Genomic DNA, 12,954 nt, shown 5'->3' on the forward strand with positions numbered 1-12,954 from the left:
ACAGTATCAAAAGCTTTCCTAAGATCCAAGTATATATCAAAAATATTTTTTACATCCAGTTCCTTTGTGACCACATCATAGTATTCAATCAAATTGGTCAGACAAGACTTCTCCACAACAAACCCATGCTGTGTCCAAACTATAACTGAAGTCTTGTCTAGATGATTCTGCAGTGCTTCTTTAACCAGTGCCTCCATTAATTTTCCGAGAACAGAAGTCAAACTAACAGGTCTGTAATTACTTGTGTCACCCTCTGATCCTCCTTTGTGAATTGTGGTCACATCTGCACATTTTCAGTCCATGGGTACCTCCCCTGAGTCCAAAATGCAGTGCCGAATTAAGGCACAGACTATGTGAACAGGCTAGCAGTGCCCTTGCCAGGGCACCAAACAGAGAAGAAGAAGAATGAGGCAAGAAATATACAGGGGGTCTCAAAAATACAAGGCATAACTTCAGGAATGAGTTCCTCATATGTAGACAATTAAAATATTTTATATCAACATAGTTCCGGAAATGCTTGGTTCCCGAGTTATTAACCAGAATGTCTTATCTCCTGCCAGTGATTTCCTTTATCACACAGTACGGACAGAATCTGGTGGTTTTCCATTCCAACCATGTACTCAAATCAGGAGCAAGTGGATATGCACTTTATGTATGGTTTGGCGGATGGCAATGCTCTGGAGGCTCATTGTTTGTACCACAAAGGTTCCCAGAATGAAGATGTTCAGACAGGAAAACGTTTGAAGGTATCCATCGCCGCCTTTGTGAACAAGGGAACTTTACACCTTGTGCTGCAGACAGAGGATGACCAAGATCTATGACTCCTGAAGTTTAGGAGGAGATTTTGGATGTTGTGCATGCCACTCCTGGAATCAACACATGCAGAATAGCAATGCAACTGACTGTTCAACGTTCGAGTATTTGGAGAGTGTTGCGAGAACACCAACTGTATCCTTACCATCTGCAATGGGTATAGGCCTTGTCACCAGCAGATTACCCTGCGCGAGTAATGTTCTGCCAGTGGTTCTTGCAGCAGTGTGGTACAACTCCTCACTTTCCTGCCTTAGTGATATTCACAGATGAAACAGTTCACATGAGACGGAATCCAACACTTTCACAATCAGCATGTATAGGCTGAGGAAAACCCACATACAATTCTTCCATCACATCACCAACAGCGGTTCAGCCTCAACATCTGGGTGGGTGTTTTTGGTGATAACTTATTTGGGCCCCATGTACTTCCAAACAAACTGACAGGACAGGCATACAGAAACTTTCTGGAAAACAACATGCCACTGATCATTCATCAACAAGCACGCTTCATGCACAATGGCGTTCCCGCACATTTCAGCCACCTAGCTCTCAATTACCTGAATCGAAGTTTTCCTGGTGGGTGGATAGGTAGAGTGGACCAACTGCCTGGCCTCCATGCTCACCTATTTAAACCCACTAGATTTCTTCTTGTGAGGTCATTTAAAGTCATTGGCGTATTCGACTCCGGTAGCTGATATGGAAACTCTCTGCAATTGAATTGTGGCAGGCTGTGAGACAATACGAAACATGTCAGGAATTTGGCATCGTTTTCACGAGTCCATGAGACGTCGATGTGAGGCCTGTATTCTGGCAGAAGGTGGACATTTTGAACAATTACTATAAGGTGATGTCAACAGTTAAGTGTCATAGACAGACCCTCAAAACTTGGAAACCAAGAATTTCCGGAACTATGTTGATATAAAATATTTTTATTGTCTACACGAGGAACTCATTCCTGAAGCTATGCCGTGTATTTTCGAGACACTCTGTATATATCCTTAGTAAGAGGGCTCCGGAAAGCCATTCTGCTCGGGGTGCGGAAATACCTTGGTCCAACTCTGCCAAGGAAGCTCTCATAATTATGGCTAAGGGTTTGCTTATTACCTTTGCTGCCTCCTTTAATATAACTGGATAGATCCCATACACTCCAGGTGCCTTTCTTATGTTTATCTTCAACAATTTCTGTTCCACTTTGCTCTCAGTTATTTCAAAATCATTTAGCTCACTGCCAGAGTTTAATACACCTTTGGCATTCTCCTCCCTGTATAACTCCTCATGTGTAAATGTAGATGCAAAATACTCATTCAGTTTGTTAGCTACCTGAGCAGGATCATCAACAGTTGAACCATCAAGTAAAGAACTCTTTGCTGTTTTTCTTTGCATCCTTTGCCAAAGATTTCTTGTAACCTGCTTTTGCCTGCCTAACCTCCTTTGTGACTTGATTACAGACCAGCTTATATCTACCATAGGCTTTTGTGTCACCTGTTAATTTATATGTATCTCATGCATTTTTCTTTTCTGCTACATGTCTCATTAGTTCATCTGACATCCATTTAGGCATAAGCCTTAAACAATATTTCTTAGTTGGTATGAAAAGCCTAGTAGCTTCCAAGTTAAAATTCTTTGAATGTTTCCCATTTAGAATTTGCTGTCGGTCCCACTGTATAGAATTTAAAACCTGTCTGAGACCACCATAGTCACCTTTACAAAAGCAAAAACCCTTCCCTTAACACTGATGGTAGTTACCTCTTTGAGTAAATCCCAAAGTAAATTTGAGTAAATTTGAGTAAATCCTCTTTGAGTAAATCAGCACACTGTGATCACTGACATGATTATGTGAGCATCATTGGATTTAGGAGAGGTCCCTATGAACAGGCGATTTTTAAATGTGTCCCAAATTCACAAAAGGGAATTAAAGGGTGATGTGAGTAATTACAGACATGTCAGCTTGACTTCTTCTATTCCAGGGAAAATAATCAAGCCACTGATTAAAGAAGTAATGTAGGACCATCCGGACAGGAACACAGCTATACTGTAATCTGGATACAAAAAATAATTTTGACATCATATATACTTAGATTTAAGAAAAGCTTTTGATACTGTTGCACATTTTCTCTCTTTCTAAAGTAATGGAGAAATCTATTAATTGCCATCTCCTATATCTAGAAACCTTCCATCTGATCAGTGATCACCAGTATGGATTCCATTAGTGTCAGTCTACTAGTGATAGACTCGCTTATGTTACCCATCAATTTTGAGAAACCTTGCTCTGCTCAATCAGCTTCAACTTCTCGAATATCCTCTACCAATTCCTTAAATGCCAATCTCCAGATAATTCTCCAGTGGAGCAAAGATAACTTAGTTGATTTCAATCCTTCTAAAACTCAGTCCTTCTTATATCTCACAAAAAGGTTTCTCCTCTTATGCTTATCTTCAATAACACTGAGATTTCTAGATCAGATCATATATCTCTATTGGGGATCACCCTGCCTCCTAATCTCTCCTGGCATAAGTACATCACAAATGCTGCTTCCTTGGTATCTAAAAAATTGCGTTACCTCTTTTGTGTCATTACCTTTTCTTTCAAACATTTTCTCACTCAGTACAAACTGCAAATCCATCCTATTGTGGAATAGTTTCCACATCTGGGGCGATGCCCCAAAACCTCTCTCAGGCATTAGCATTAGTAGAGGCATATGATGCAAGAAAGCAAGCTTATGCAGCATCAGCCAAAAAAAAAAAAAAAAAAAAAACCCTTTCACTTCACCCCTCCATTCATTCGAAATACCCGTCCAGCTGAGCCTTAAATTTATTTAGGCTATCAACTTCCACAACAAGGGATGGAAGTCTGTTCCACCAACCAACTACCCACTGGCTAAAGGCAAATTTCCGCACATCTATCCTACATCAGTCTTTCCTCAATTTGAATTTATGCCCTCTCAGCCAATTAATCTGAGCAAGAGGAAGAACCCCATCAGCATTGAGCTTGCTAAAACCATTCAAGGCCTTATACACCTCAATCAGATCACCTCGCAGGTGTCTAGTCTCCAGACTATGTAATTTGCAAAACGTAAGACTTTCTTTGTAAGAGCTTTATTCCATTCACTAATCTTGTTGCCCTTCTCCGCACTTGCTCCAGCAGCTTTACATCCTTCCTAAAATGAGGTCTCCAGACCTGTATGCAGCACTCAAGGTGTGGCCTGACCATTGCCTTATACAAGGGAATAATCAACTCCTTATCCCTGCTAGAAAAATTCCTGTGCATCATTGACAAGACACAATGAGCTATTCTTGCAGACCATCTGCACTGCTCAGAAAACTTCATATCTGCCTGCACAACCACCCCCAGGTCCCTTTCATTCTCTACCACTGTCAGTGTAGTACCACAGAGTTGATACGTTGCTCTGGGGTTGCTGTTTCCCATACATTGAAGAAAAATGCATGTTTCCCATGCATTTTTCTTCTCTGCCATATGTCTCATTAGTTCATCTGACATCCATTTAGGCCTGAACCTTGAACAATATTTCTTAGTTGGTATGTAAAGCCTAGTAGCTTCCAAGATAAGTTCTTTGAATGCTTCCCATTTTGAGTTTGCTGTTGGTAACATCATCAGTTGGTCCCACTGCATAGAATTCAAATACTGTCTCAGACCATCGTAGTCGCCTTTATTACGAAAGCAATAACTCTTCCCTTTACCCCTGATGGTAATTATATCTTTAAGTAAATCGCACATCAGTAAATTTGATCACTGCCACCTAGTGGTTCCTGTATCTGCAGATTCTTAATGCATGAAGAATCACTACTGATAATCAAATCAAGAGTATTGCTCCCTCTAGTTGCTTCCCGAACATGCTGATTTAGAAAACAATCATCCAATAAATCCACAAAAGCCTTGCTAGTGTGTGAGTGACCAACCCACAAATTCCAGTCAATATCTGGGAAATTAAAATCCCCCATTATAAAACTCTCTGATTTACTGGCCCACTATTTCCCTGTACAGTTTCTTATTATACTCATCAGAGTCATTAGGCCTATAGCACACTCCTACTCTCAATTTTGATCTCCTAATGCTAAATTGCAGAGGCTTCTAGATTCCATTCAAAGGAGGGCAGTTAAGTTACTTAATGACCTATCTCTAACAAAGTCTCTTCACTTTCTGTCTCACAGAAATTCTGTTTCTGCTGCATTTCTTTTTTATAGATGCTTCCATGAGCACTCTTCTTCTGAATTGGCTTCTATAATTCCCACTCTCTCTTCAAAACCAGTGAAAATATGTGCCACATCAGTCAGCATCCTTTTACTGTCCAACTTCAAAATCACAGAATCAACTTTTCTTCTTTCTCATTTATTCCTTCAATTTTGTTTTTGCAACAACCTCCCTCCCTATGCATTTCCTAAAAATTAAACTTTACAGAAATTCAAGTAAAGTCTAATGTCAACTTCTTTCATCTTCTCAAACTTCAACCCATACATGGTATTAAGTGCTATAGATTAGATTCTAATACCTCTCATTCTTGGGGTTTTCATAAAAAAAAAAAGATTACAAATGATAAAAGAAGGAAGCTTATACAGCATAAGCCAAAAAAAAAAAAAAAAAAAAAGCCAACACTTCCCACATCACCTATCCATCACTTTAACAGTTTATCTAGTTCTTCCTTGAATTAAATCGAACCACCCACTTCTATAACAGCAGATTGAAGTTTGTTCCAACAATTGAACACCCAACTGCTAAAGAAAAATTTCTGCACATCTATCCTGCAGCCACTCTTATTCAGTTTGAATTTATGCCACTCATATGTGTGTATACTGAGCAACAGAAAGTATTCCGTCAGCATTGAACTTTGGCCAATCCATTCAAAGCCTTAAACACCTCAGTCAGATCTCACAGGTGCCTAGTCTCCAGATACAGAACTCAAGTCTTTCCTAGTAAGAGTACCCTTTTGTTCCTCTCACTAAACTTGGTGCTCTTCTCTACACTTGATTCAACAGATCCACATCCTTCCTAAAATGAGGTGTCCAGACCTGTATGCAGTATTCAAGATGTTGCCTTATACACTGGAATAATCACCTTATCTCTGCTAGCAAAATTCCTGTATATCATCGGCAAAATCCCATGAATTGTCCTGGCAGCCTACCTGCACTGTTCAGAGAACTTAAAATCCGATTGCATAATTACACCCATGTCATTTTCATTCTCCACTACCCCGAGTGTTGTGCTGGTATATTAATCAGGGATTATTGCTACCCATATGAAGTACCTTTCATCTGTCAATATTAAACTTCAATTGCCACTTCTCAATCCATCTGTGGTTAATCAGAGCTTAATTGCTCTGATTAACCACCCTGCCAACCACCTTATCAACTGCAAACTTAGACATTAATTCTGATATGCCTTCATTGTTATTATTAATAAATATAGAAAACAATAGTGGACATAGTAATTTTGTCGAGCGGTTTGTGTGGTTCCCTGCAAATCCACTGAGTACTCTGTGATGTATGCACAACATTGCAAAGCCAGTTGGTGTGGGTAATGTGTGAGTAGTGTGTTGTTCAACTGGCCTTTTATTACCGGGAGGTTCAATCACCATGGAAAGAGCCTTTCGGTATCCATCCACCAGCACAAGGAGCCGGGCCAGGAAGGTAGAAGGGACGCCTGATGCTGTCTCCCCACTTGCAAAGTGAGAGAGGTGAGATACGGGGCACAACTGTATATGCATATTTTTACTTCCTTATACACTAATCCTAAAAGTATGTGACATCAATAAGGCTGACATTTATTTATTATATATTCACAGCAATGACTGCAGAAGGTATAATGAATAACTATATAGACAAATAGAGTGGGTCAACAAACCAGAATATCTTGTCATGAGAAATTTTAACTTTTTAGATAACAATTAGAGCTCGTGAGTTGGGAGCTTACTTTATAGAAGACCATTTCTTGATTTGCTGTACGATTTTTTAGACTAACATGTTAGAGAGGCAACAAAAGGAAGCAACATTTTTGATCTGGTTATTAGCAGTGATTCATCATGTATTAAGAATCATCAAGTAAAGGACCCTTTAGGAAGTAGTTATAATTGATGGAAGATTTATTCAAAGAAATAATTATTGTCAAAGGAAAAGATTTTTTTTTTGCAGAGGTGATTATAATGGACTCAGACATTTTTAAAACTTCGCAGTGAGACCAACTAATTTTGAAAAGTTTAAACACAAATGGGAAGTGTTCAGAGAGGTAATCACAAAGAACACTAATTGTTTTATGCTAATAAAGAGTTCCTAAGGCAGGTAAAAGTTGATTGCTAAGCATGTTATAATGAAAAATTGTGCATATTATATTGTTCAGGGTTTACACAAATGGATGTCAGATGAACTGATAAGTTTTACTGAAGAGAAGAAAAATACATAGGATAATTATAAATTATCAGGAAGATATGTGGCCTTACAGAAAATGAATATTCTAGCTGATAATCAAGTTAATCAGTGGGTTAGTGAGATTAAGGAAGATTAGAAGTATGTGGCTAAGAATACAAAGAAAAATAGCAAGGAATTATTTGTATATGTTAACACTAGCAAGAAAGGGTTGAATTACATTGGTGTACAGATTGATATAGATGGTGTAACTATTGATAACCCAGTACAGATTTCTCATAAACTGAATAAATATTTTTCATTATGTTCACACATGACAAAGTTTGTAGAAGTTAGGTTAGTAGAATTCTATGATAAAATATGGATAGTTAAATGATTTTATAATAATGGAAAGGATGGGGGAAGAGAAATTGAGCAGCTAGAAATGAGCACCTGGGACATTATAACGGAATCTATCCAATTATATTGAAACATAATTGATAGATCGCACTGAAAGATAAGTAGTAATAATGAAAATAAATAACAAGAGCATCCTTAAATTCAAAAGAAATATTTAAAGACTGGAGACATGTGCAAATGTATTTCCCATTCAGAAGGGTGGTTCAAAGAGTGAGGTGAAAAACTATAGATTCATAATTTTGACTTCTGTGCCAGGGACAATAATAGTCAGTAGTTAAAGAAGCAATACAATATCAACTTTATAGGAGTGCATTCATAAGACAATCACAGCACAGGTTTGTTAACTGAACTAATGCCTGACCAATCTAATTAGCTACTATGAGGTTGTCTCAAAGAAACTGCAGTCAAAGAAAAATTCTGATACTTAGACAGCATGTACAATTGCTGTATAAACTAAAACAATGTGGCATTAGTGGCAAGTTATTATTATGGACTAATATGATGAGTTAGATACTGATGTTTAATGTTGATAAATGTTAAACTTCAGTTGTCTCTTTACAAATGGACAGTACAAAGCACAAGATAGCGGACAAGGAAAAAGACCTAGAGTTATTGTACAGTCCAACATGAAATTCTCTGAGCAGTGAAAACAGGCTGCTAGAACAGTTCACGCAAGTTCAGTCAAAGGTATATATGAAAATAAAATAAAAATGTTCTTTTTTATATTCCAGCATGACCACCAGGTAAGAAGAATTTACAAAAAATCATGAATACAACTGTTAATTGTATTTAGCAGTCATGGGCTTGAACCACAGTCCACTCAAAGAGCCTGTGTACAGCACTCTTTCTATTGACCACTAGGCTATGTCAGGCCTAACTTTGTCAGAAGTGAAAAAGAGGTGATTATTCCATTATATAAGACAATGGTTAGGCCACATTTGGAATACTACATACAGGTTTGAAAAATCTATATTTATAAAGGACATGTATCTGTTGGAGAGGGTACAGAGTGGAATAACAAGATTAGTTGCAGTGCACAAAAAATATTTTTACCAAGAAAAAATGGGGTTCTAAACTACATTCTCTGAAAGCTAGGCATCTGTGTGGTGCCTAAATGAAATGTACAGAGCTTTAAAAGAGTTAAGCACACTAAATGCTGATGCATCTTTACTTTTTCTCAGATGACACACAAAAGAAGGCAAATTTAAACTAAATTTTGTCTGATGGTTACATAATTTTTATTTATTTATTTTTTTGGCTGATGATATATTTTTGCTTCCTTGCATCATTTTGCCAATACTACCAAACTTCCTACCTACCAAACTTCCTTCTCAGAAAAAGAGGAGATCCACAACACTGAATTGCTCCCTTTGCCATTATAGCAATACGATCACCCAACACATCAGCTTCTTCGGTAAAATGAGTTGTCAGAAGTATTGTTTTTTCATGCCGAATGGAATGAAGTACATCCCATACTACACGTTGTGCTTCTGGATCCATACCTGTTGTTGGCTCATCTAATACAAGAATCTAAAAAAAGTAGAAAAATAAAAAATCACAAGAGAATTGAAACTTCGTACGTGGATATTTTTATAGCTATCATTCATCTCCTTATTTTCAGCTGTCCAAAAATGACCTTATAAAACTTATGATGTTATACATGAATAAAATTTTCAATGAGATCAAAGATAAAATTTTCAATAAGTGATATTACTTATTGATCCAACTGGAAGCTCGATTATGAGGATACCTATATAATAAATAATATTTCAAAAACTTCTTGTGTTTTTGAAATAAAAAACAAAATGTACACTCAACAAATCTTATTTAATGAATAGAGTTGGAAAATTCTTAGGTGACTCAAAAATTTCTATTAGTACTTAAAATGTACACTGCATCTAGCAGAACTAAGTTAATATGCTGTTCTCAAAGCAAAACATAGTATTCATTTTAATAATCAAATAGATATGTAAATTAATATATATATATATATATATCTTACTTCTGCCTTGCATTAACTACTTACTTTTTGTTTAACTTCTTAATTCTTTGCTTTTGTCTACACTTTGCCATTCTGTCTATGTTACAATTCAGGGGCTACATGATTGGTTATATTTATGCAGCCTCTGATGTTTGTAATAGATCTTTATTGCTTTATATCTCCAGTCCTTTGTTCTTCTTCAGAGTCTACTAATTTTAATGTTTATGTTACATGGCTGCAGTGAGTGTTAGTTGCTCTGTACCATTCATGCTGCCATCTACATTTAGTTTATTTTTAGTTTTGTATCTATACCTTTTTTTTATCTATGCCTAAGATCCTGGTCAAAAAAATGCAATAAAATGGGATTGCCGATTACTAAGAACACCTATATTCACAATTTACTTTTTGCAGATGATCAGTGGTGATAGCACAAGACCGAAGATGCAAAGTATGCATGTCATCAATTGTTTGAGGAATATAAACAATGGGGTCTAAAAATCAATTTTAGCAAGACTGAAATGTTGTCTTCAGGACCAGGACACGTTCTAAATATTGCAGGTTTTAAAATCAAACAAGTCTATAAATTCAAATATATGGGATCAATCTTACAAAGTGATGGATCATCCAAGTAGAGATCAATAAGAGAATTGCAGACGGCAGAAAGGCTATCGGCATGTTAAACTCTGTTCTGCGGAGCAAAAATATACTAAATAAAACAAAGAAACGTATATTTCAAACGATTGTACAAAGTCTTCTATTGTATGGAGCAGCAGAACCTGGACATTGAATAGGCGAGCAGAAAACAAATCGCTCTCCACAGAAATGGATTTTTGGAAACGCTCAGCAGGAACTTATAAAAGAGACAGAAAATGGAACGAAGACATAAGGGAAAAAATGGAAGTGAAAAAGACTATTATTGACACTATCAAAGAAAAGCATCTAACATGGTATGGACATGTAAAACGGATGCAAGAAAACAGATATCAAAAGACTATCCTGGAAGAAGGAGAAGAGGAAGACCTAGGAGGACATGGTTGGATGGAGTACAGGAGTGCATGACAGCCCGAGGCTTAACTGACCAAGACACCCAGAACCACACTTTATAACGGAAAAAAATTCCTAACAAGAAATAACTTGTAGGCTGAGGAAACCCACTGTAAATGGAAACACTCCTCTTGAAGAAGACGTATCTATACCTTACTCTCTTTTTTTTTCCCTCTTACTTCTGCCATGGTTTAACTACTCTCTTTGTTTAACTTCTTGATTCTTTGCTTTTCTCTACACTTTTCCATTCTGCCTATCTCATATTTTACTTTACATACATTATCTTTCTATAGTATGAACCAGAGCTGTAATGCTCAATACGTTCTATGTTATTATCATAGAAAACCTTAGTTCTCAAACATCGGCCTACCCTGTACACATACACATTAAGGAAAGGAAGGACCCTCTCCACCTCCACCTCCGAAGTAAACTGAATACAGGGTGAACTGTCATTCAGCAACCAGAGCACTTCATTATCCCGACCCCTCTGTATTATCGTGAAAGTGTCATCGACACATCTCTTCCACACCCAGACCGGGGTGGAAGAGTGCTCACCAACATCTTATCCTCAAATTCCTCAATAGCCAGGTTGGCTATAACCGCACTAATGGGCGAACCCACGGCCACTCCGCAGACCTGCTGATACATAATATTTCTAAACACATAGTAGTGCTAGACATACACAAACTAATTCCTTTACAAAGTTTGTTTGTTTGTTTGTTTTTATTTGGTTTTTAGGAGCATTAGCAACTAAGGCTATATTGCTCCGGGGATATGTGGTGGTCATTCCCTGACCTTTCCGCATCCTCCGTATTTGGTGGTCACAGGCTCGAACCCCAGTCTAATCAAGAAGCATGTGCTACGCACTGCTGCTCCTGCCCACCTGGCTACAGAGGTGCCCCTTTACAAAGATCTTCACAACTCAATAGTGTCCTATCTTTCAATCACCTCTTCCCAAAGCTACCCACACACACAATCCAAACCATGATGAAGGAAACAACATCAAAAGATACCATAATTTTGTGCCTCTTATATCTCCTGAGTTTGAACAAACCGTACAAAATCACTACTATTCTTAACAGTAAAGTCTGAATGCCCCACTATGGGAGATATAAGCTCCGCCAAAAACCTGGATAGACCATGTGTCAGACTGTCTGTAAAAGATACAATGGGCCTTAAAGGCACCCCGCCTTATGGATTTTTGGTAGCCCATAAAACCTAGGTAAATGACAGCCCGACACACGCAACTTCCAAGCTACTTCCTCAGATATTTTTCCGGCTTTCTGCCAACCTTGCACCAACTTATTAACTTGGTGTTCCAGTTCAACTAATGGGTTCTTTTGAACAACCTTATAGGTGGTCCTATCATTGAGCAAATTATGAACCTTTTCCTGATAATCCTCTTTATCAAAACCACTGTAGATCTATCCTTATCCGCAGGTAGCAACACAATGCTACCAACCCGCCTCAATTCACCTAATGCCTTTCTTTGTCCCACCGTTAGATTGGGAGAAGCTATATTTGACCAGCCTGGCACACACAACGTCTTGACTCAAACTTCATTTGTAGTTTGAGTCAAGGCAGACTGGCTATTGCCCTCTCTATACCCATAGCTGTATCTGCAATGGGGGACCTACGGGAAATCAAACTAAACTTAGTTCCTAAATTCAGTACTTCTTTCTGTTCATCCGTTAACACCTTACTACTTAAATTATGAATAAACTCACCCTGAGTAGACACACCCCTTTCTCCTGCAACTTCTTCTCTTAGTCTATTAAATTTATTGACTTGCCTTTGCCTGTATTCATCCGTAGTTCAGGTAGCTCTGGCCAGTGTTAATGCCCGGAATGTGGGGAGTGAGGGATGTGTCTACTCGGGGTGAGTTTATTCATAATTTAAGTAGTAAGGTGTTAACGAATGAACAGATGGAGGAATTTGAGGATAGGATGTTGGTGAGCACTCTTCCACACCCGGTTCAGCTGTGGAAGATATATGTCGATGACACTTTTACGATAATACAGAGAGGTCGAGATAATGAAGTGCTCAGGTGGCTGAATGATGGTTCACCCTATATTAAGTTTATCTCGGAGGCGGAGGGAGCCCTTCCTTTCCTTGATGTGTATGTGTACAGGGTAGGCTGATGTTTGAGAACTAAAGTTTATAGAAAACCTATGTGTCATGGCCAGTACATGCACTTCAAATCAGCTCAGGCCAGTGGCCACAAGGAAAGTGTGGTCGAGGCTTTGATGGGAAGGGTGGGGTCACATTGTTCCTCCTCTGAGGAGAAGGATAACAAGATTAGACGGGTTACAGCTGACCTAAAGATGTGTGGCTATCCCCAGAGC

The 12,954-nt window shown here is 38.2% G+C and overlaps 1 protein-coding gene across 1 annotated transcript in view; it reads right to left on the minus strand.

The window, feature by feature from the left end:
* Window positions 1-12,954, minus strand: part of LOC150088371 (phospholipid-transporting ATPase ABCA3-like) — a 335,787-nt gene that overhangs the window by 232,174 nt on the left and 90,659 nt on the right. Inside the window, exon 7 of the mRNA XM_090370138.1 lies at window positions 8,904-9,114. Within this exon, the coding sequence (XP_090226264.1) occupies window positions 8,904-9,114 (211 nt within the window). The remainder of the gene's footprint in view (window positions 1-8,903; window positions 9,115-12,954) is intronic.

The sequence above is a fragment of the Mastigoproctus giganteus genome, chromosome 3 (genome assembly GCF_048544385.1).
Source record: "Mastigoproctus giganteus isolate SK-2022 chromosome 3, ASM4854438v1, whole genome shotgun sequence".
Classification (NCBI taxonomy): domain Eukaryota; kingdom Metazoa; phylum Arthropoda; class Arachnida; order Uropygi; family Thelyphonidae; genus Mastigoproctus; species Mastigoproctus giganteus.